This window comes from Chionomys nivalis, chromosome 4 (assembly GCF_950005125.1).
Source record: "Chionomys nivalis chromosome 4, mChiNiv1.1, whole genome shotgun sequence".
NCBI lineage: Eukaryota > Metazoa > Chordata > Mammalia > Rodentia > Cricetidae > Chionomys > Chionomys nivalis.
The window spans coordinates 100689348-100714639 of NC_080089.1; the positions used below are offsets into that span (position 1 = coordinate 100689348).

The following is a 25292-nucleotide window of genomic DNA, read 5'->3' on the forward strand; positions in this document are numbered from 1 at the left end:
TAGTTCCCAAATGTTATCAATGTTGTCCTGGAATCTGATTCGACTAGTGAAAACCTCACATGCGGAGTGATGTCTGCGACTGACCCAGGCTAGTGTTCTTGCGCCGCTGCTCTGAAGGGCTGTGCACTAGTGGTGTGTCTGGTGAGTGCTGTCCTCTCTGCAAAATACACCTCCCGAAAAGTACACCAAATTGATCTTACCCAATAAATTTTTTTTCTTAATTTTTTCAACTTTGTGTTTTTACCCCTCCCCCAGAACCTGCCAGATCCCCCATCTACCTATCCAACTTTTTCAAAAAAAAAAAATAGAAAAACGAAAAATCAAAAACATAAAAACAAAATTAAAAAAAAAAAAACAAGGAAAAGACAAACTAGAATAAAACATGCCCCAAACAAACAAAAGCCCCTAACAAAATAAAACAAAACATCCACAAAAATACCACTAAGTTTTGTGTGTGGGCCCCATTGGAGAAAACTGAAAACTTATAAGTGGGTATCAATTGCAGAGAACTTCTTGGTTAGGGGTGACATCCTGTGCCCAGGACCCCATCTGACTGGAAAGTGTGTAGGCCTGTGTGTGCTGCCAGTCTCTGAGTTGATATGTGCACCCGGTCCGGAAGACACCGTTTCCTTGGAGTCATCCATCGCCTCTAGCTCTTAGGATCTTCTTCCTCCCCTTCCATGTAGATCCCTGAGCCTTGATGGGAAGGGTTTGAAAGGACTGAGTTCTCCAAAGCCTCTTACTCGCTGCACATTGGCCAGTTATGGGTCTCTGTGTTAATTTCCATCCACTGCAAGAAGTAGCTTCTCTGATGAGGGCTGAGAGGGAGGTACTAATCTACCATATGGCATTAGGATTCATTTTATTGATATGTTCCTTTGGCAGAACATTCCCCTAGAGACCATGACCTATCTAGCCTCAGGGTCTTGGCCACTTTAGTAGTGTCAGACATGGGTTCCATCTCATGGGGTGGGTTCTTAAATCAAGCAAAATTGGTTGATGACTCTTGTAACATTTGTGCCACCGCTGAGCCGGTATATCTTGCAGGCAGGTCTCAGTTGCAGGTCCCAGGGCTGGTAGCTGGGTAATATTGATGATCACCTTTCTCCTCCAATAGTGTGCAGATTACCTTCTAGTACCATGGACGTTTGTGAGGGGAAGCTTCTAGTTTGCCACCAACTCAACTTCTCCATGTTTGTTGGGCATTATCAGGTTGTGGAGAACAACCAATAGCCTGTGATGTTTGGGGGGGTTTCTATGCAGCTCTTTTAGCCAACAACTCAACAAGATGTAACCTAGCCCATTACTGACACTGGACGTTTTACTTGGTGGAATAAAAAAAAAAATAAAAGTTGTGGCTTTCTCTCCTTTATTACTTGTTGACTCCATTTAGCGTCCTAATATATATATATATTTAGGAAGCAAAAAGAGCAGTGGTTCTCAACCTGTGGGTTGTGACAAAAAATAACTGCGCTGCTTTCTGTTTCTGGTTAGGAACGAGCAGAAGTGGACAGCTATGCATACGAGCTTGAGGGGGTGAGCCTGCCTCTGGCTGCTCCATCGCCCTCAGAAGTGAACACAGAGGTTTTCAAGGGGTAAAATTGAAGAACAAACATATCTCATTAACAAAGCAGTCAATTCCCTTTATTTTTAAAATTTTATGTACACATATGAATGATCTGTATAATGTACATTCAATATAGAAAGCTTTATATATTTGATAATGTATAGAACATTTCACAATTACACTAATCTCTTACATAACATCTTGACATCCATTTTTAGTTTAAATTTTTTGCACAAGCTCCTTGTCGTTCAGTTTGGTGAAGCCTGTCTACACACCAATGTGCACCGAGCTCTCGGAGAATTAAGGATTAAGGATCTGGTCACAGGTGGAGGGACAGAAACCTAATGTCTGATGATGGAAGAAGATGGCCATGGAGATTCGGTGCAGTGAAGGGAAGTGCCCTTTCTTGGGGACAAGATTTAGCCCAATGTCTGTAGACTGCAGCTTAACTCCACAGTCACAGTAATTTAAAAAAAAGAAAAAAGAAAAACGTTATAAAAACTAGGAGGAAAGTTTGTCTTTTTGATTCACAGTCTTGTAAACAGATAAAAAAGAACAAAATGTGCTTACATACACCAAGAAAAAGAAATTCTTGTGTACCCATGGAGGCTGACCCAGAGTGCTTTCTCAAAACGCGTTATGTCAGAATCACTGACTCTTTTCCTAAATAAAAATATATTTATAGAAAAAGGAATAACACTGTCATGAAACCAGGAGAAAGGCAGCAAGAGTCTGTTTCAACATGTTGGCTGGAGGAATGTGGATGCAGCACTGGCCTTTCAGCATTTATTGTCTCTGAGTGTTTCAAGTTTGATAGCCAAGGTCTCCTGCCTCATGGTCTACAGGAGGCGGAAGGTTAGACATGGCTGATGAGGATGTACCTGCAGTAAGGTAGCCAGCAACTCCAGGTCCTGCAAGAGAGAAAGCAAAGAAGGCATTTTCTACATAAGTCAGGCGAACACAGGGTCCAGTGTGCAGTAAAGCACTGGGAAACTGAAAATGATATGAATAACTGCCTACAATGACAGTGACACAGCACTATGTTCATGGTTTGCTTTATTATATGACACAATCAGAAATTCGAAATTCATGCAGTAACACTGGTGTAGAAACAGGAAGTTTCCCCTATTTTCACACCAGGGAAGTTCAATCTTACAAAAAAAAAAAAAATTCCAGGATACTTAAGGAGTTATGTTACACGGAAAAATGAGAACAATGAAGGACACCGTCTCCCCACCCGTTCAGTCCATCTCAAAGTGATGCACGACTGGACTCTCGACAAAAGCAGCTTCTGAGAATATTCCAGTTGCCTGCGCTCACATGGTGCAAGAGGAAGGCTTGAACACCCATCTCACAGTCGGAGAGTGCTCCAAGGAAGACATCAGCATTTTAGTCCAGTCTCATGTGTCCTGTGACTGTCAGCAGTCCTAGGAGCACATGGCTTTGGCCTCTGGAGCTGACGTGGAGCACTGCGGACATCTGCTTATATACCTCAGAAGCATCACACAATGGAACAAGCACTTGCAAGAGAAACTGGCATAGCACTGCACAGGGGCAGCGCTTAGCTGAGGAAACATGGCCAATGTGTACACTGGAGGGCTAGGATGGGAAACGCAGTGCGAGCAGCATGCATCGAGCATAAGGTTTCTCTACCTGCTTCAGAGAGCTACACAGAAGTTAGCAAGCTGCCTGGCAGAGCGGTTCTAAAGCCCACTCCTGAGGTGAAGGGGGCTGCTGCCAGTTAGAAGGGAAGGAGAGACACCTGGGGGAAAAAAGAAATGTAAGCAGCAAGGGAGTTGTGAGGAAGTACACACAGCAGGGCAATCAGGTGCAGGGTAAGGCAACAGGACAGATGGTGGACAGGCCGTCATTCACTTCTGTCTCACTTCTCACCGTCCGAGTTCATGGAAATAGCTGTCACACACTGTACATGTGCTGACTCTACCAGAATGAGCTGGGACTAAAGTTAACCAGAGTGTCTGGGCACCTGGAACCATGTACTTTAACACTTACAAAAAGGATTTTCCCTTCTTAGGTCTTTGGGGTCTAGTCCATCAACTATCACTTTCTGCTAATCATCAAACCAGGAAGACGACGACCAAACAAATCAGTCCATCAGTGCAGCTCAGAACCAAGTACCACACTGCTCTCCACTTTAAGCAGAAATACCGTTACCACAGAACTACCAGACAGGTCCAGATGACCAAAACACAAACACTACAGAGGGGTGTGGCTCCTAGCAATTCAGACTGGGGGCTGTGATAGTCAGAGTTGTCACCTAACAGATAGGCCTCTGAGCATGCCTGTGGGGGCTATCTCAATTATATTAGCTAAGGTGGAAGACCCGTCCACTGTGAGTGGCATCATTCCCTCCACACGTGATCAGGGATCACAGAAAACGGAGACAGGAGCTGAGTACTAGCATGCACACATTCATCTCCCTGTTGATGGTGAATACGGTGTAACCAGCTGGCTTCAGGCTCCTGTTGTCTCTGACTTCTCCACCATGATGGCTGTGCCTGGAACAGCTAAAATAAACCTCTCCTCCTTTCAGCTGCTTCTGTCAGGGTATTTTATCATGGTGACAGGAAGAAAGAGTAAGACATAAATTCAATTTGATTCATATCAAAGTAGGAGGTTATAAGGCTACTATGTATGAAAGCAGGGAACACTGATGTCACTGGGGAATCCTGGGCTAAGTCACGAGGGTGATGGGGCGATTGTTATTCTCAGGGCACCAATGTAATGGTTTAGATAAAAGCGGCAGCCAGGTCCCACCACGTGGGGCCTCTGTGGGTCCCAGGCAGGTGGGAGGCAGTGGGTGAGAGATGGATAGCTGCCATGCAGAGAAGGAGAGGGAGAAAGGGGGGAGGGAAGGGGAGGAGGGAGGGAAGAATGGAAGAGGGAGTGCACTCAGGTTGGAGGAGGTGGGATATCCACTTCCTTCGGCCGAAGGGGAGGGGTTAGGAGAGGGCAGGGCTTGTCTCTTAAAGAGACAGAGTACCCAGGTGACAGACCAGGCCAGCAAATCATTAACAGTGATGAGACACAGGGACACTTGCTGATCATCATAGTCATACAAATAAGAACTTCACAGCTGCACACAACAGCTTCATAAACTTAACTATACTGCACAGGATATGAGACATTGAGAGACGTGAAGGGCATTCTGAACTGAAAAAAAACTGGAACTTCTAGACCAAAATCAAAGTTGTGAAATGAGCTTATAATGAAGCCTAATTTTACACCCATCATTTGTCTCCACAGGGAAAGTAAACTGAGTTTCAGCAAGTCTGGGATGCTCGCCCACTTTTTGGGCCTCTGGGTTTTGTTAAGAATACATTAGGCTGCCCTGGGCTGAAGAGCTGCCTGCATTTCATAACCAGCCCTGTTTTCTCCAGGGATAAGTGGGGAAGGTGCAGAGGTTCCAGGGCACAGGAGAACATTATCAAAGTGTGCCGGACTTCAGAGGAATACAGAAATGAACAGGGACCCACTGAGGACACACTTGTCACAGAAAGCTCTTTATCTCTGACTGCAGCCCCTAAAAGCACTGACTCTGCCTCATGCCACTGCTGCATTCTTTTACTATTGATTTCCTAGGTGAAATAACTTGAAAAATTCCTACTACAAAAATGAATTTTAGAGGCTCTGAGCCAATTGGCACCTAGCAGTTCTTGAATCTAGCAAAAAGCCTAAGTAACAGGGCTCAGATGACACACTACTGTGTATCTACTTCATGGGATAACTCTAGCAGAGGCGCTCTTAAAGAAACAGTATGCCATGAGAGGATCTTTGGAAATGGGTGGTCCTGTCTTCTTATCAATCCTAACTAACCTACTCAGGACTTTCACTTCTTCATCTTGAGCACGTAACCAACTGGCATTTGCTAAGCAGTCGGGAGAAGAAAAATCTACCTTTATCTGCAGCTTTCTTTGAGGTAATACTTTCTCCTCAGAAACTTATTTCCTTGTCTCTTAAACAATATCCACATATAACTGCCAAACACACTCAAACACTTCAGTTAGGAGGGAGGCTGGCACACTGAAACTCTTCAGTTAGGAGGGAGGCTGGGTGTGTATTCTCACAGTACCTTAGTCTCCTCGTGAACCAGAGAAGAGCTTGGTACAGTCTGTATCATATGAAGATTGGGTTTTCACTAAATTCCAATTAAATACAGCATACACCAAAAAGCATCTGGCAGCCTGGGCACTAAGGAAGCATTCCCTCAATTGCAGGGGAACTCAGAAGTGGAGCCTCTGTGAAGCACAGGTTCAAAGTTCTTTCAAAGGAGTAGAGTAAAATCAGCAAGAAAATCCTCCGAACTAACAGAGAACATTCCAGCCTGAGAAGTGCCAGGAACAGATCTAAGGCAAGTGCGGCTCACAGCCCATCCTGTCTAGTACAGACCTGCCTGCAGGCTTCAGCACTGCACAGAAGTTCCAGCCCTTTCCAAGGGAGGGATGGGATGTTTCACCATTGCTACTTGGATGCACCTGTCCAGACATCTGCCAATGTCAAACTGTTTGTTAGAGGTTTCATTCATCCCAGGGACACAGATGGAAGAAAAGGCGCAGACAAGACGCATCTTCCTTCCTGCACACCCCTCCACACTTCGGTATCATACAAGGAACAGAGGTGCTGGTGAGCAGCACAGTAATTAGGGACCTGGGAAGGGTGAGGCCAATGGGAACTCCAGGTCTCTAAGAGAAACTGCCATGTGTGATCTAATCACGGAGTCCCCGCTAGAGCAGCAGTGTCAGGAACACCTGGAGCTTTTACTTGACCTTGATTAAAGTTGGGTACACGGGGGACAGAAGCATCACGTGAAGCTACTGAAGAGCTGCTCCTGACCTGCACAGCACCAGTCCTGCAACTACTTCATTCTTCGCTACAACAACTAAGCCCCATTCTTCAACTGTGCCGTGCTTATATCAAAAATAATGCATAAAAATATGGCCTGTCAAGCTGGAGAGATGGCTCAGAGGTTAAGAGCACTGGCTGCTCTTCCAGAGGTCCTGAGTTCAATTCCTAGCACCTGCATGGTGGCTCACAACCATCCATAATGAGATTTGGTGCTGTCTTCTGGCCCGCAGGCATACATGCCAGTAGAACACTGTATACACAATAAATAAATCTAAAAGGAAGGAAGGAAGGAGGGAGGGAGGGAGGGAGGGAGGGAGGGAAGGAAGGAAGGAAGGAAGAGAGAGAGAGAGAGAGAAAGAAAGAAAGAAAGAAAGAAAGAAAGAAAGAAAGAAAGAAAGAAAGAAAGAAAATGTGGCCCGTCACCTTTCAGAAACACTGAGGAGGCTTTTGGTGGGCACAAATACACTCCTATATAGACAGTTAGTTTACCTGAGAGAGGGAGGTGTGGGCAGACCAAAACCACACTCTACCTCTCTCCACAGAAAACAGGAGGACACAAGTGGCAGGCCCACAGCAGTCAGCAGCAGACAGACTCAGTCGTATGAGCAGTGACTGGTACTACAGTGACGCAGGAGCCACAGGAAGGGAGCAGTAGTGTCATGACCAAGCTGAAAACTGAAAGCAGGGAAGCTGCTCTCCGAATCCTTTGGATTTGAAAATTTGAGAATCAAGTTGGTATGAACCTTACAGCCTTCTCTGAGAGCAATCAGGGCTATTAAAACAATGGATCTGTCTGTCTGGGGAGTACTGGCTGTTAACACTGTTCTCTTTATCTCCGTCATCTCTGCTAGAAGATCATGTGGGGCTGCTATCTATTCACATGCTACCATTTCAGGCAGGCACCAAGTGGCCTCCTATTCACAAGGCTAAATCCACGGTGAAGATCTTCAGAAGAGGTGGAGTGCCTTGCTTTTCATAAAGCAACTGAAGCTGCCGCTTCTCAGACCAAAGCCAATCATGATCTTAAATTACCATGCAGCTGTGTGTCAAATGAACACGTCCTGAGCATTGTGTAATGTCTAACGTCTTCTGAGCCCTTGGCGGTCTTATTTCTAACAGCACTGGCATATTTTCTCCATGGGAAAGATACTTAGCAAAACTATACTGCAAACTTTTTTTTTTTTTAAAGATTTATTTATTTATTATGTATACAACATTCCTTCCATGTATGCTTGTATGCCAGAAGAGGGCACCAGATCTCATTATAGATGGCTGTGAGCCACCATGTGGTTGCTGGGAATTGAACTCAGGACCTCTGGAAGAGCAGTCAGTGCTCTTAACCTCTGAGCCATCTCTCCAGCCCTATACTGCAAACTTTTAAGAAAAAACTCTGTACACAATTATTTCTATGAAGTCTCACTCTGTTGAGACAGAAAGGGCACTAGGCTACCTGGTTTCTGACACATTCTTTTCCCACATTCAAGTTAAACACCGCACAGACATACTGCACATCTAAGCTAGCTGTCACTAACATACTGGATGAAAACTAGGCTACGTGCAGCTTTCGTCATAAACATCCAACACCACACACCACACGCTGTGCAAGGTTGAAACTGATGCTTATGACATGCTCACAGCACCCCCCAAAAATGGTAGCCAGATGCCTAAGTGATGAGAGGAATGCTATTTTAAGTCTGGTCAGGGCAGGAAGAGGGCCTGCCAGGCACCTTCGGGGCTGACTTACCTGTGAGGTATCCTGCTGTTTGAGAGTCAGAAATGAATAAGTCATGTTTCTGGTCTTTGAAGGCACTCCAGACTGAAGAGCGGGAGAGGATTTCATTCACCTGGGGAAGTAAAGCAACCCCTACTTAGCATGATTGTGTAAAGGACTAGTCGTGGGAAGACTGAACCAGGCAGGAAAAACAACTTCTGAAGTCAGAAGGCCACTGGGGAAGGACCAGGAACTGGCCGACATCACACATACATGTTCCTGGGCACTGTGCTGGGCACACCTCACTGAATCAGACCTAGGAAGGGTTGGGGAAGATGCTGGAAACTGGAGTTACAACTTTAAATCAGCCTTTCAAAGGATGTGCTGTGTCTTGTGAGAAGATCATGAACAACACACACACATAAGAAACTAAGTGAACAGACAAAACATCAGAGTATCACATGTAAAATGGGCAAACATTTTTACAAAATACACACATACAACAGAACTACTGTGTCCATGTGTATTAGACTGAGATGGGAGATGAAAATGTACAGAAATAGTAACTTAAGAGGTGCAGACCTGGAAGACACAATTCAGAGAATCCTGAGTCTCTAAGTCAGATGGAAAGCTCAGTTAGCTGTGTGTGCTGAAGCAGAGCTCTTCATGGAGCAGGGTGGGCCCCATTCCAGCCTGGGCAGCAGCAGTAGTGAACGAGGAGTTGAGCCGGGGATGAAAGAGCTCTGGTTTTAGGAGGTGTTATTCTTTCCCCCCTTCTTTGGGAGTAGAGGGTAGGTGCTGGGGCCACTTGGCTAATGTCATCCCTAGAAATGCTAATGAAGGTAGAGGGGCCGGTCCACAGGGAAGGCACACGGAGTATCTGCCAGCCGTTCAGAGCACCCAGAGGCATACCAGTAAATGACTGCAGCAACATATGTGACTTGTCTTCCTTAGCGGTGTTTTAAATGATTCAAATACTGAGAGAAAGTCAGTGGCATCAAAAATGTTTCTTTTTTTTTTTTTGAATAAAAAGCACATTTTTATTACACAATGAAATACTCAGTTGCTGAGAAAAATAAAATCATAAAATTTTCAGATCAGTGCATTGCTCAGCCCTTATCACAGAAGCTTATTCTTCCAGAGGATGGCAAGCAGCACAAACATTTACAACTGGTCAGTGTGCATAGAATATGAGACAATGGTATGAACTAAGTAAAATAAAACAAAACACAAGCAAAAACAGAACAGTATTTCTAAAACACACTTCTATTACTTTGTGTATAGTTCAGTTTATAAAGTCCTGGTAGTTTTTAGCATCCTATATTCTATTTTCCTAGTTCTTATCAATATGGGTCTTCAACATCTTGAAGTTGATTTTTTATAAAAAGCCTTTTCTCTGTTGATGGTTTCTAAAGAAATAAAATTATTAAATGTCAGAATGTTACATGTTTCATTTGCAGTAGTTATGTTTGAGACCAGGACATCAGCAGTGTGGTCTAAATAAAAACCTGTCCTCTGGTGTTTTGCCAGTTAGGGTTTTTTTTTTCTTTAATTGAAAAAAAAAAAATTTCCGCCTCCTCCCAGCCTCCCATTTCCCTCCCCCTCCTCCCCCTTCTCTCTCCCTCCCCCCACTCCTCTCCCCTTCCCTCTCCAGTCCAAAGAGCAGTCAGGGTTCCCTGCCCTGTGGAAAGTCCAAGGTCCTCCCCTCTCTATCCAGGTCTAGGAAGGTGAGCATCCAAACTGGCTAGGCTCCCACAAAGCCAGAACATCAAGTAGGATCAAAACCCAGTGCCATTGTCCTTGGCTTCTCATCAGCCCTCATCAAAAATGTTTCTTTTCTTGAAACACAGAGGTCTAATTTCACTAGAGGAAAGTTTAATAAAGTATATTTAAGCACAAAATTAACATTTGCACACAGAAATGACCCAAACCCCTACTGAACAGTGATGGACAAACTGTAGCAATTACACACAATGGAAAATTTAAACATACAAAGAAATGAAAACATTTAATACACTCACAACATGGGTCATTCTCAGTGCAAAAACGAAATATGTGTAACACACAGACCCACATGTCGGAAACAGAGTGGTGGCTGTATGGCTGGGGCTGTGGGATAGAGTAAATTACCAGCCGCAGGGGTAATGTGCTCAGGAGCTAGGCAGGGTGAGATTATCACAGTGGTGCTAAGGTGAGAAAGGCCAATTTGTTGTTCACTATAGTTAACTTCATGTTCTGTTTGATGGTTAGCATTATCAACTTGAAAGACTCTAGCAGCTTTCAACCTATGGGGTTCGGCCACTGGAAAACACATACTTCTGATGGTCCTAGGAACGTAGACACTGCTGAGTGGCAAAACTACCATTATGAAGCAGCAACAAGAATAAATTTAAGGGCTAGGGGTTCCCAAGACCATCGGAAATGTGTGTTTTCTGATGGTTATGACCCTGTTGAGGACCACTGACCTAGACTAACCGTGCTATGACTGAGGGGCACTGTCTAAATTGCCTGAATTGAGGCAGGAAGATCTGCTCTGAGCATGTAGATCCCAGACTTCTCTGGAAATGGCTTGCAGGAGGAATCTGGAAGAGTTTGGAGGTTTGGTCTAGAAAACCCTTCACTTCTGAAAAGAGAGCATAATGGGATATTCTGGCAGGAGACTAGAAATTAGGTATAGTTGGCGCCTGGCTCTTGTGCTTTCTGGGGGAGAACAAGGACTCTCTCAGGAACTGGGCTAGAGGGCATCTGTGTGAATTTGGCCCAATTCTGTCCATATACTCTGAACTTGGGTGAAGTGTACTTTAGTTTAAAGATAACAGACTAATATGTATGGCACAGGAAACTCCAAAGCCAGGAGAACATTCAGGCTGATGCTAAAGAAGTTAGCACCACTGAACAGAAATTTCCCATGCTGTACTGGGACAACACTCTACCCCCCAGAGGTCTATCCTGTGAAGAACCAGAACCATTTAGAAGAAGGGAACCTACACTAAAGAGGTTTCCTGTTCCTTAAAAACACCTATCTGGAAGTGTTTTGACCTCAGGGTCAAAACAGAGACCGATACAGCTATGTTCCTGGGGGTGGGACCCTCCTGAGCTGGTGGCAGAACCTGGGAACACCATCTACATAGTACTGGTTTTTAACACACGAAAGAGACAAGATTTATGAAAGCCACAGGGCACCTGAAGCCAGACAAGGTCCTTAGGTGGGAGTCCTTGAAGAGTCCCTGGGAGCCTACGAGAGCAGAATCTAAGCCGCAGTGGAGCTCCTGGACCCATGGGAAAGCTGTAGGTATAGAGGGTGGGGCTACATAAGCTCTCTGAAGCACAGCACATCATACGACAAGCCTCAGAGGTACAACAGAGCTGAGTTTTAGTACTCACTATGCTAGAAATGTTACCTTGCTTTGGCCTGATTGCTCTCTTTTGTGACTTATGCATGTAACTTGCTTCTACTTTTATAGAAACACACAGGGAGAGCCTTTAAGAATTTTCAAGTGTTGAAACTGTTGATGACCATGGGACTTTAAAAAGTTGGACTGAGTGTGTTTCATGTAATAACATGGTCATGAATCTCCAAGGATAAATGGCGGATGGTTATGGCTTAAAAAATGACGTGTCTGCATGGCAAGTTGGCAAGGGCTGGAGTTTAAATGGTTGGTGTCAACTGTTGACTTGACAGAATCAAGAACGAGTTGTAGATGGGCTCCTGGGCATGCCTGTGGAAAACTGCCTTGAATGCCTTAACTGCCATGCGAAGACCTGTTCACTGGGTGTGGCGCCATCCCCTAGTGGGACCCTGGACGCCAAGGGGAAAAGGTCATTGAGCAGCAGCAGATAGTTCTCACTCTGTGCTTTGACTGTGAATGTGGTGTGCCCAGCTGCTTTAAGCTCATGCCACCCTGATTCTCAGCCACGATGGACCTGGTCTGTGTGAGCCAGAATACTCCACTCCTACCACCCGAACTTCCTGACCACGATGCACCTTGAACTGTGAGCCAGAGTAATTTGTCACAGCAACAAGAAAAAAAACTAACTCGCTATACAGATGTCACTTCAATAAAGAAAACAGGTGGCTAGGCGGTGGTGGCGCACGCCTTTAATCCCAGCACTTGGGAGGCAGAGGCAGGAGGATCTCAGTGAGTTCATGGCCAGCCTGGTATACAGAGTGAGTTCCAGGATAGTCAGTACTGTTACACAGATAAAGCCTGTCTTGAAAACAACCCTTCCCGCCCTAAACCCAAACCAAACCAAAACGCTTTAGAAGCAACAAAAACGGGGGCTGGAGAGATGCTCAGTGGATAAGGTGCCTTCTGCTGAGCTTGCCAACCTGAATTCAATCTTCAGGACCTATATAGTGTAAGGAGAGAATAGATTCCTGCAAATTATCAAAAGACATCCACACATGAGTTTTGGCATGTATGTACTTATGCATACATGTGCGCGCGCACTCACACACACACACCCCTTGTTAAAATGAAATAAATTAAAAGCTAAGATGAAAAGTAGATCCCTTAAGAGGTCTGAAATCAGTGTATGTGCACTTGAAATACATTACTGCACAGCCACTCTGCAAAGGGAAAAGAAACTAGCACCTTTCAAGCACTAATAATTTAAAACGATGTTCAGATCTTTTCAATGGTATCTGATTCTATACTAAGTGTTCCAAATTCATCTACGCTTAGACTTTTAGTGGTTTTCTTGAAATAGAGAACATACTGTTACTACACAGAAAAAGAACCCCCCTGCATGCATGCTGGACACAAGCCTGTGCTTTTTCTGCAGCTGTGAAGCAGTTATGTGAACACTGGCCACACTGGTTTGAGGACTCAAATACAGGTTCCCAGATCATCCACAGCCAAGACCGTGACTTTGAACATACTCCTTAGTAGGGAACATAAGGGTGCTTCTTAAAGACTCACCTGTTCTCCATACTGCAGACTTCGAGTCATTGCCTTGAGAGCTTTAACAATCTGGGCCTTAGTAGCGGCAGGACTGTCTATGTTTTCAAGGCCTATGCCTTCAAGCAACTTTAAGAGGTATGGGACCAATTCTGCTTTCAGAGCCTGGAATAAAGCACAATGAAGATGTTATACACCAGCTACTGAAGATGTAATTTCACCACTAGGATCTTATCTACAGTAAGTAAGACAACCTGTTCTCAGCATTTCAATGCAGATGCAGATTTTTATTTTAGTATCAAACGGAAACAGCATTCTTATATAAAGTGATTTTGATTCAGTTCTACCAACCATTCTAAATGTTATGCACCAATTATGTAATCTTCCTAACACTGAATGAAGATACAATTATTATTTCAGATAAGAAAATCAGTGCCTAAGGGAAAAGAAACAAGTGTACACCACAGAGCTGGGCGTTATGGAACCTGCATCTGGACCCAGGAGGGACACAGCCAAGCTCTGAGCCACTGTGGCTAAAGGCGTCACTCTAATAGGCAGCAGCCTTGAAGGACCTGGCTGCCTTTTGTATCTTCCTAGAGCACCGCTCTCTGCAGTCATCACTTAGTTAGCACCCCGAAAGAGCTAAATAACATGCTATCACTTCCACAGAATCCAGGGAGGTGTGTACACCCTGTCCACCTAACGACTTAGTGAGATGAACCCGATGTTAGAGTCACTTCAGATGAGCCACCAGCAGTAGATTCACAACCTCCTCTACACCCACTCTGTACCTCTGTTTACTGAGGGTGGAGGGCTGGGTGAAGAAGAAGCTGAAGGGAGAGGTCAGGAGAAACAGATGCCCAGGTACAGGTGTAGGGGTTTGTCTTCAGTTTATAGACAGCCAGATGTCACTTTGTCATCTAGCAAGGTTTGCCACCAAAGACTTAGAAGATAAAAGGTAACTGAGAAGTTTTCGATTATTTTTATATTTTTTATGGGATACAAAGTAATGTGATGGTGTATCTGATGGCTTAAAAGAAAATGGGAGTGGCACTATTAGGAGGTGTGGCTTTGCTGGAGTAGGTGTGGCCTTGTCAAAGGAAGTGTTAACCATGGGGGTGGGCTTTTAAGTCTCTTATGCACAAGCTACACCCAGTGTGATACAGTTCACTTCCTGTTGCTGTGAATCAAGATGTAGGACTCTCAGTTCCTTCTCCAGCACTATGTCTGCCTGCACACCACCCACCAGGATAAAAACAGATTAAACCCCTGAACTGTAAGCTAGCCCCAATTTAAATGTTTTCCTTTATAAGAGTTGCTGTGGTCACAGTGTCTCTCCACAACAATACAAACACTAAGACAATGTAAAATATCAAGCTAATGAACAAAATTATGGCTTCAAGTATCTTTTATAATGAGGGCATTTAAATTTATTCTTATATGTGCACTCGGCTGCAGTCACCACAGTGCAACAGACCCACAAACTAAAGCCTTCCACCCATTTCCCACCCTAGCCTCTGGTAACTAAACAGTCTTTGTTTCCAGAAGCACGGCCACAAAGGTGAGATTACGTGGTATTTACACCCAGAACAAGAAAACTCACTTTTGTCTGAGTTTACTTTTTCCTTTCAGTGTCTGGTACACCAATATCTACCAAGTCTGATTTCTACCAGGTGAGTGGTCTCTATGAGAAGAATAAAATCTCACATGACTCAAAAAATACTACAAATGAACAGAGCCCAAAGTAACTTTTACAAAGAAGCTAAGGATGACTGCGGGGGGGGGGGGGGGTAAGGGAGGAGGGGGGAAGATGGGAGGGGAAAGGAGGGGAAGGGAGGGGAGGGGAGAAGGGAGAAAAGCTGGTGAGACTTTAACTTCAGGACACTCACAAAGACCTAAGACCACAGCCACAGAGCACCTGTCTGGCCTGTCTGCTTTCTTGAAACAGTGCTCATGGAGAGTCACTTACCTGTGCCACTAATTCATTCTGTTCTTTCTGGAACATTCGATTAATTGCTTCACAGGCCAGACCAATAGTATCCGCTCGCTTTTTCATTCCATTCATCAGTGGGCCAATGGTCTCCAAAGATGCCATGGCTCGAACACACAGCTGAGATGCCCCAAACAAGGACAGTTGTAGAGTAGAATGTTATACACAATAAGGTAAGTTCCACAGTAATAAAATGCAATTTAAAACCCACTTTTCTGTTTAAGAGAGAGTAAGTTCCATCTCTACTAATCACTGAAACTGATAGACAAAGGCACACAGGAGACAGGGACTGACACTCCGAAGTGTCGTCAAGTGGACACAGATAAAACTCTGGAGTCCTGGGCTCCTGAGGATTTATTAATACCTCATTGTCAGACAAGGCGTGAACAACACGAATAGCACTCTTGGGGATGGCATTATTCCTGTGATTCATCGCCTGGAGAACTTTGGGAAGATGTCCCAACGGTGGGACTTGATCTGCCAGCTGAGGCTGTGCACTGAAGAGACAAACTGTGGCCATCGTCAGGGTTTCCAGAGTCTCTCCCTGGGAAGAACAAATAAAATGCCAGGCCAAATAAATCACAAAGCACTTAAAAAACTCTTAAATAGACTAAAAACATTTGTTGTTCAAAACTAGAGATTCAAGCTGACACCTGAATCTAATTCACACACCCCAACAGAGCAGCAAACTTTCTTTTTCTTTGACAAAAGGCACAAACCTAAGGAACTGAGAATGTGCCATCACATACTTCACTGGACCAGGTACACTGTGTTTTTATGACAGAGGTAAAAGATAATACCTAAATGACTATATGACAATTTAAGGCAGGGTTACACACATGCTACTGTGAGTCAGCCGCAAGAATTCAAAGGAATTCAGGAGTTGTTAGCTGATGTTTCTTCCAGTTCTAGGAAAAGTCCTATTATAGGCCAACAATACCTTACTCAAAATGTTTCAATTCAGAAGTGTCTCAGATCTAAGAATATTTACACAGACATTCCTACCTGAGTTTGGGCATCACTGTGATATTTAAAGGGTTCTGATTTTAGAGCACCTAAGACTTTCTATTTTCTGAAATGTTTAACCTCTATTTAATATATCTGATGACCATTATGGTCTTCATATAGATGATCACGGCTTGCAAACACACACACACAAACACGCACGCACACGCACCCCCCAATACACTCATGCATGCATGTGTGCGCACGCGCGAGCACACACACACACACACCATGCACATCTGAATTCAAAGGCAGCTGCTATTCTGAGATTTTGTTTTCAAGCAGTACGGGAGCTCAAACTCTGAGCCATGTACATGTTAGGTAAAGCCCTAGCCCTGGATCCGATTCCCCCGTTCAGTGAGAACATGGTCTTGAGGGAAAAGTAACTGGTATATTCAGCAAACTCTTTCAAGTGTTTTGTTGATGACTGATGCTTACATGTGGATTGTTCTTCTCTAGGAGCTCAGTTAATTTTTCTAACAATGCAATAAGAAATTCTCTGGGTTTTCTTAGCACCCAAGCTGGCTGTGCAATAAAGATTCTCAAGAAAACTCCTCCAACAGCGAGTTCACCTTCTGCTTCTCCAAACAGCACAGCAAAATCTTCAGGCAACTTTAGAGAGAGGAGAAGGAATCATGGGTGAGTCATCTTACATCATCATTCCTCTGGGAAGTCAGAAACATAAGACAATGAAATCTGCACACAATAAACTAGTACAAAGATAGTCATTAGTTACAACTGTTTTAAACACAATAAAATTATAATAATTGACATTTCCTCTTAATGGAGCCTACAAAAGAAGTCACTATCATTTAGTTCTAGTGTAAGTATTACAACTTTTACATCTGTTTGAAGCCTGGCCTTCTGTGGTCATGTCCAACATGTCTTAACAATGGAGTAATCAACAGCTAAAGGCTGACAAACTGATTTAACATGAATTAAAAACAAAAACAAACCAACAACAAAAATACAAAACAAAAAGCCTTATAAAGTAAAAGTGTAGTTTACCTTCCAGTTCACATCAGGGTTATCCCGTTGGTTTTTAAAGTGCCTTGGGGAGGGGGGGTAAGAACATTAAAGTTTAGTCAAAATTAACCTTCAGAACAAGTGTTGGAAAGGGGACAGACAGAGCAGGACCACGCCCATCCCTGGGAGTCCATCTTTACTTACTCTAGCATCATCTCTCTCACAGTTGTAGACACCTTGTCCCTGGAACTGTCATTCCAGATCAGCTCTGGATTTTCATGAGTCCCCTCAAATATATGCACAGCAGCTTCAGGGTTGTCTCTCATGGCATCCATGAACACACTGGGCAGAAATTTCATTAATGTGATTCGAACCTAGGGGAGGAAGTTCAGAGTTTTAAGGGCCACTGGAAACATCAATATTTGACACGTTCTTCCAAGTTTCCTAAGACAGAACAGCAGTGCAATCTGTGCTATGAGTGAGACCTAATAACAGTTCCCTAAAAGACCTGAAAAAGCAGAAGAGATAAATCTGGATTAATGAGAAAGTAATCTTACAAGTCCATGACCTGCCATACTTATTTATATCTAGTTTCTTCTCTGCTCCCTTTAGTTAAGAAACCTGAAAGAACTCAAGTTGGGTGTGGTACCTCAGGCCTGCCATTCCGGCACTCAGGAGGCTGAGGCCAGAGGACTGGCTGTAGTTCAAGGCATAGGGAGCTCAGGCCAGCCTGGACTAGTGTGAGACACTGTCTCAAAACAGAAAGACCAACCAACCAACAGATCCACCCAAGAAAAAAATTCAGAAGTCCTTGTGTGAAGTTTCCAGAACGCTTTGAACAGGTTCATTATGTGCAGTACAACCCTCAGTTGGCCTGTTCCGCATCCCTCTGCCTTTATACTCCCACAAACTAACTTTTCCACAGTGCATCTTTATGCCCAACAAGTAATCTAAGTGCATTTGTTTTGCTCCATCATATTTTAGGGCATACTGTGTTTATCAAAAAAGAACTTTAATGGTAGTTTTGAAACACAGGGGTTGGTGTCAGCTCAGACAGAGGAAGCTATGTGTTCAGTCCCAAGCATAAACCCCACCCAAGACACACCACACACATGAAGATCCAGTGCATAAAACATCTGAAAATTAGAGGTAGGCACAAGGGCAAAGGGGAAATGAGGGCTGGGAAGACACATTTTCCTTCCATGTCAAACTGTGCTCAAATCTTGTCTTGTGGAAACTTCACTTGCTAGGTATTTTCTTGACTCCTGACACAGAGATGCTTATTCTATGACCATACATGAAGTCAGTAGACACACAGTCACACAGCACACACATATGTGCACACACAAATGCCAAAAGTTCTGTACTATTGGTCATAGATTGAGCTTTAACTTCTAACAGCCAATGAACTAAAGCAATGACAGTTACACGCCAGGACACTCCCCAAATGACTAATGCCAGCCCATTCACGGTCAGCCAGCCATCTAGAGTGAAGGAAGCAATGGTGCCGAGGCCCTACAGGAGGCTATTTCTTATTCAGTAAATGCAATGAACAAGACCTTCCCAGACTTAGGCTTACTTCTGTTTATACTCCTGAGTGCAGAAACATCATGCCACAAGCTATTCCCTTCCAAAAGTGGCTGAGCTCACTGCTCTTCTTGGCCATCAGTCTCCCGAGTGTAAGAACCCTTCTTTACTGTCAGACTGCCACACTGTGCCCCACCCCCAACAGCACATTCTCAAAGCTCAGAAACCACAGCTCCAAGAAGTGCTCGAAGCTAAAGTAGGAGTTAAAGACTTTAACTTCCTCTCTGTGAATCTAAAGACATTTAGGTCCGGAGACAAGTTACACTGTGTCATAAACTAAGTTCACAGCCCAGGGCTGAGATCCATAAAGCAAGAGTTCAGATCACAGGCCATACTGCCACCCGCCACCCCAGGCCACTTGGCCTGTTAGCTTTCCCATCACTTGAGCTTTTCAAAGTTCTAAAAACAAACATCTTCTGGAGGACATTTAGTTAGAAACCCAGTCGAGTCCTTCTCACTATTAGTCAGCATCTAACAATCTTGGCATTGTTCTATGTGAATTTATGGCAGAAATAGCTGATAGGTTTAAAACTGCTTTATTATAGTCTAGGATCTGTGTTTTTTTTTCTTAAACTCCAAATAACTTACCTTATATTTTAAAATATTTCAAGGCTTAAAGCCCAAACTGAACTGTTCTCATGAATTTGGAGGAACAGGTTCTCTGTAAGCAAACCGTTATACCAGTCTCTTCCTGGAGTGCTGGGAGGTCATACCCCACTCTCTTCCTGGAGTGCTGGGAGCTCATACCCCGAGTTTGTGTCTGCTGGGTAAGCACTCCAGCACCGAACACAGTATGCCCACTGGTAGATGCTTGCTGTAGCTCTATTTGTAAGACTGCGTAGAAGCCATCTATTGGCCAGGCAGATGGGTTTCCGATGTGTCAGATTTAAGCAGAGTTATGCTAGTAAACTGATTCAAAAGCAAACTTTAATTTTACTTAGATAAACTATCTTAACCTACTGAGTCTTCTCCATTCTAAATTTCTGTAATCTAGTCTGCCACGGGCATATTAAGTTATTGGTCCCACTATACATAATAGTATTATTCCTTGAGTCTCAGAGTGGTGATCTGTTCAGAAGTGGGATGATGGCCCATTTTTTCATTTGTAAGCAGTAGTTTCAAGTTAGAGCCTTTCCAGTGCTCAGAATTTAACTTGACCCTAACCTGTGTGCACACCTGACTTCCCCCTAACCCTCCAGTGCTATGTCTGTGCTCCTCAGCTGCCCAGGGCAGGGCTGGACAGCGGCTTAGCCTATACCACATCTGTTGCACATCAACACTTCACTGCAACAGTGCTGCTTCCAGGCTGCTTCCTATCACAGACAAGCTAAGCACTTGTGAGATCTCCTTCCCTGTTCCCCATGCTGAGGTTACAGGCACACAAGGCCTCGTCCTTCTTTTCATCAGGGAGTTAGAGATTTGAATTTAGGTCTTTTTGTTGCACAACTAGCACTCTTACACACTGAACCTTCCCCCCAGCCCTGCCCTTTCTCTTCAAGTGAGATAAACAGCAATCACCTTGTTCCACTCTCTTGAGCCTTCCAAGTTTCAGCACAGGCTTCCCTGACATAGAGCAACAACCCCAGCTTCCACAGAAAAGCACTTCCTGTCTTTGCCATCCCAAGCAGACATAAAATCAAATGTCATGAAATAATTACCTGAGTAACTGATATTTTATGCTCACCTTTGGACCTATTAGTTTATCTGCTGTCATTTTAGCAAAAAGTTCTGCTGTCTGGGACCGAACCTGTGGATGTGTTGAATTGCAGAACATATCCAGTAAATAAATCAAAGCTCCTATGAAAGAAAGAAAAATAAGCAATGCTTCCACGCAGAAAGCGACTTTTCTCACAAGCAATTTCTATTCACTTCACCTAACTCCAACTTACCGCATCTTATACCTTCATCTCTCTGTCTGTCTATCTTTCAATGAAGTTCCACTATTTTAAACAGTTCTCCTGTCACAGCCTTATGTAGCTGGGAACAGGGCCACCACAATGCCTGGCTAGCTGTCTTAATTTTAAGAACTCTTAACACTTCAGTGCATTCTACATCAGCAGACTGTGAGGCAGCTCAAGGTGAAGGATGGCTCACTGAGCTAGATGGAGGAGAAAGAGTTGTGTACATTACCCTTTGCCATGGCTTCTTTGATTATCTTTGTATTCGATGCCAAAGCATAGAGAGTCTCTAGAACAAGCTGTCGGCCTGTAGAGCAAAAGACATGTCAAGGAATGCATCAACTCCTTAGCTCACATTTACAGGGCATCAGCTTGTGCCAGACCCTTAGCCAGATGTCCCGTAATGTATCAGATTCCCCCCTCACAGTAGCCAGCAGGACAAGTGTTGTTATGGCTGTGCTGTGATGAAGCTGAGGCCCAGAACATTCAACCCGAAGGTCTCAGAGTGAGTTGCTGGTATAGCTGGTTTTCCGTCCCTCTCAAGTCCACATTCATGACCACTATGCTACATACTAGCTTCCTACCAACTAACTGTTTTCTCCATGACCCAAATCATCATTTCTTTCCATCCAGAGAACACCCTACTAGGCACCTAAGATGTCTACCTGTTGTTAGCATCTTAGGGAAGCAGGAGGAAGAACAACTGTAAACTGGTGTTGCACTCCTCAGCCATAGCTGCATGCTGTGTAAGTACACTGAACTAACAGACTTGGCTCCTTCAGAGTTAAGTAGGAATGACAGACAAGAGGCTAAAAGAAGGAAGAGTTGACAAAGGGGAGGCTGACAAGCACTGGGCTGAGACTAAAAATAACAGCGACACCCCTTAGAGTCGGTTGAATTATCTAAATGCAGGCTATTTTACTTGTAAGAGTAAAGTGCTGGCTATACTATATAAATGAAGCAGTGATAACTTTTCACTTTGTCTTTTTAAAGGTTATTTGTGTATATTAACGTTTTGCCCGCATGGATGTCTGTGCACCACATTTGTGCCTGGTGCCCAGAGGTCAGAAGAGAGTGTGCTGGATCCCCTGGAACTGGAGTTGTGAGTTGAGATATGAGTGCTGGGAACTGAACCTGGGTCCTCTGCAAGGGCAGTCAGCGCTCTGAACTGTTGTGCCATCTCTCTAGCTCCTAAATTTATATTTTGAAACTATGATTTATGTCATATTTTACTTTACCAACCAGTTTTGTTTTGCAGTAAGTCTTACAAAGTTTGAAAAAGAAAAGTAAAAGTCACATAAGCTTATAAGGTATGACAACAAAAATCTGCAAATAGCTTCTTAAGGTTTGCCTTTTTCCTTTTTGGGGGCTGGGGGACAGGATCTAACAATGTAACCTTGGATGGCTTGGAACTCACAGAGATCGATCTGCTTGTGATTCCTGAGTACTGCCATTTGAAAGAGCTATTCCAGGTTTGTTATTTATTCTAAAGAAAACATACACTGGTGAATATCTTGAATATCACCATAGAACCTTCATCCGGCAGTGGAAGGAGATAGAGACAGAGACCCACATTGAGCACTGGACTGAGCTCCCAAGGTCCAGATGAAGAGCAGAAGGAGGGAGAACATGAGCAAGGAAGTCAGGACCGTGAGGGGTGCGTCCACCCACTGAGACTGTGTGACTGATCTAATGGGAGCTCACCAAGGCCAGCTGGACTGGGACTGAATGAGTATGTGATCAAACCGGACTCTCTGAATGTGACTGACAATGGGAGCTGACTGAGAAGCCAATGATAATGGCACCAGGTTTTGATTCTACTGCATGCATTGGCTTTTGGGGAGCCTAATCTGTTTGGATGCATATCTTCCTAGACCTGGATGGAGGGGGGAGGGCCTTGGACTTCCCACAGAGCAGGGTACCCTGACTTCTCTTAGGACTGGAGAGGGAGGGGAAGAGGAGTGGGGAAGTGGGAGGGAAATGGGAGGAGGTGGAAATTTTTAATAATTAAAAAAAAAAACACTATTCAAGAAAAATGCAACTCTACTAAAGATGACTAAGGAGGGCCCTACTTTCAAGATTGAAGAGAGGTTGAACTAAGGTCTGTACACCATTCAGAAGTTAGTGAAGCGGACGAGGGACGTATCTCAGTATTGGTTTTGTGATTGAAGCTAGACTATAATTGGTCAAAACCTCAATGACCTTCCTCCCACAAAACAATCTTAAGGCTAGACCAGCACAATGACCAACTATTACAGTGGACAACTGTACTGCTTTCAAAGAACCTGCATCAGTACAGGCTGTATCAGAATCAGACTGCAGTATCACCATCACCTTAGTGGTAATATCTCTATTGGAATCAAATCAGTAAAAGATAAAGGGCACAGGACTAAGTGCAAAGCAATCACCACTACCTTACACATACCTTCTAGTACCCAAGACCTTTCAATTATAATACATTATGGAATACCAGCACATTTTAGTTACTCAGACCAAGACTATGCTCAACAAACTCACATTTCCAGGTATTTTGCTTGGGTTTTAGACTTCTCTCATTCCCCAACTTTCTACTTTTATATGGGAAACAACATAATTTCATTCATTTATACAAAACATAATTAGAAAAACAAATCTAATATGGTACTACTTTAAATATTCTAAAACTCAACATGAATGACATGTCTCAAGTTTTGTATCAACCGTGATCTACTGTCCCCTATCAGCTATTATGCTGTGGTTTCCAAAATTCCATCTGTACATATACCTACTTGATGGCAATGAATGTAGAAGAGCCAACAAATTGGACAAAACCATGGATTCTGCAATATTATTGACACAGTCTTGGTTGGATGTCACTATATTCACAACCTGAAAATTAATCAACAGGATATTAAATAATTTTGGTCCTAAATTAAATGAAGTGATGGTTTTACAAAAGTGATAAAAATGTTTGGAAGACAAAATTTTTAGAAGAGTTTAATTTCAAAAGATTGGCTATTGCTAATTTGATTATTTGAGGAACCTTCTATCTGAATGCCTTCCAGAACTGTGATCACAAATGGGGGGCAGTTGGGGGACCAGTCTTTCTCACAACTTTCTCTTGCTTTAGGAAGTAAATGTCCTTAGTAGCTAACATAACAGACTGCTTTAGCCTCTATTATAGAGAAATTGGTGCACTCTTCTTTCAAAGTAAAGCTCTGTCAAGTCTAGCCGTTGCTGTATGCAATGAAAGACTGATGTCACTCGAACCAGGTTCAGCATTCCAGAACACTGTACTCTAGATCTGATAATGTTCAATTTAAAAGTTACAAGATTCCTGAAGGAAGTAAACAGTAAGGCGTGTTTCTTAATGCAAAGAACATGCTTGTTAATGCTTTCTGATGAATTTAACGAATACTATTCTACTAAGAATATGACAAACCAAAAGGTAATCTTAGCACACATTACACAGTGTTTTTTGTTTTTTAAAGCTATTTTTGTACCTTCTCCTGCAAGGTTGAAAGTGGTGTTTTGGGTAATAAATCATGTGTTCTAATGACAGGGCCATCTGAAGATGACCGCAAGCTCTTACTTTGAATTGCCTCAACAAGTATGACCATGATCAGGGGTTTCCTTATCATGTCAATAGCTGCAACCAAACAGCATCCTGTGGCACTAATAGTTTCGTTCTTTTGGAGAAAGGGCTCCAAATTCTCTGGTACCCTTACCACCCAAGGGTTTGCGATGTGTCTTCTATAACCTTTTACCAAGGGGTCTGCAAGTCTTGCTAAAACGGTTATTTTTGTGCTAGGTGTACAAGGAGGAGGAACAATTTAATGGGAAAGAGGTAAGGTTGATCCTCAGGAGGTGTCCCGGTCATAACACATCTTTCTGTGGGCACCAAGACAGGGAACTGCCTTCTCTTCTTGCTGATCTGTGGTTACGGAACTTTCCAGTAAAGCCTAGTCTCTAACACACTCCACGTGGCACTCTACAATATATCCAGGCCCTGATGCATGCCAACAACCACAGAACTGCCTTGAACAACAGTGTCCAGCATTTGCTCTTTAAAGTTATGTTAATAATTACATCAATTCAACTTGAAAAATACACAAATTTGAGGCAATAGACAAAATGAATATAGCACACAGATTTTCATCAACTTTAGACAGTGGCTGATCAAGTCTCAAAGCACTGACAGTAAGTGGTAGGAGGTGTGGCCCCCTAGTATAAAACAGCTTTACCTCCAAAGCCAGCTGCTGCACTTGACCAGCTCCATGGACTCGGAGCAGAGAAAATATTAACTTAAAGTGCCCAATGCATTCGCTTTCAGAACCTAGGGAATGAGAACAAGTAGTTATATTATTTACAAGAGATACACTTGTAGGCCTTTGGAAAACACACTGTTATTTGCTGTGAATCTTATCTCTGAAACTCTGAGGAGTATCTGGAAGGTGCACAGGGTGTTAAGCAGCAAAGAACAGAATATTAGAGATTTTTTAGTTTGCTTACATGCCTACCTCTAGTCCCAGGCTAAAAACAAGAAAAAATTCAAATAATCAGTCCAAACACAACTCAAGAATCCTAAATAGAAGGTAATTTTACTCATTACCTCTACCAATATTCTCCAACCTACAGCCCAAAAGTGGCACGAGCCTCAGGGCACATATGATCGCAGCCCAACACAATGTAAACTGACTCAAAGCACTGTGGGGTGTGGTTGGTTTGAGGGGGTAACAATTACTCATTAGATGATGATGCTGTGCAATGTTGAAAGATTGGACAATTGTGTCTAGATTTTAGGATTACCCCCTCAACACAA

At 43.5% G+C, this 25292-nt stretch overlaps 1 protein-coding gene across 2 annotated transcripts in view; it reads right to left on the reverse strand.

Moving 5' to 3' along the window:
• Window positions 1-1622: 1622 nt before the first annotated feature.
• The window catches only part of Dnajc13 (DnaJ heat shock protein family (Hsp40) member C13), a 122541-nt gene continuing 98871 nt past the window's right edge, over window positions 1623-25292 (reverse strand). The window contains exons 45-57 of one of the 2 annotated variants that reach the window (XR_009056975.1): window positions 24715-24806; window positions 23260-23359; window positions 20724-20798; window positions 20278-20390; window positions 17211-17380; window positions 17049-17091; window positions 16479-16652; window positions 15400-15579; window positions 15015-15155; window positions 13067-13210; window positions 8178-8277; window positions 3221-3329; window positions 2361-2478 (exon numbers count right to left, since the gene is read on the reverse strand). Coding sequence is in view for 1 of the 2 variants with exons in the window: in XM_057766478.1 (XP_057622461.1) it covers window positions 2372-2478; window positions 8178-8277; window positions 13067-13210; window positions 15015-15155; window positions 15400-15579; window positions 16479-16652; window positions 17049-17091; window positions 17211-17380; window positions 20278-20390; window positions 20724-20798; window positions 23260-23359; window positions 24715-24806 (1439 nt within the window). In the remaining variant the exon portion in view is untranslated. Of the gene's footprint in view, window positions 2479-3220; window positions 3330-8177; window positions 8278-13066; window positions 13211-15014; window positions 15156-15399; window positions 15580-16478; window positions 16653-17048; window positions 17092-17210; window positions 17381-20277; window positions 20391-20723; window positions 20799-23259; window positions 23360-24714; window positions 24807-25292 lie in introns of both variants that reach the window. The other variant, XM_057766478.1, reaches the window with a different exon arrangement.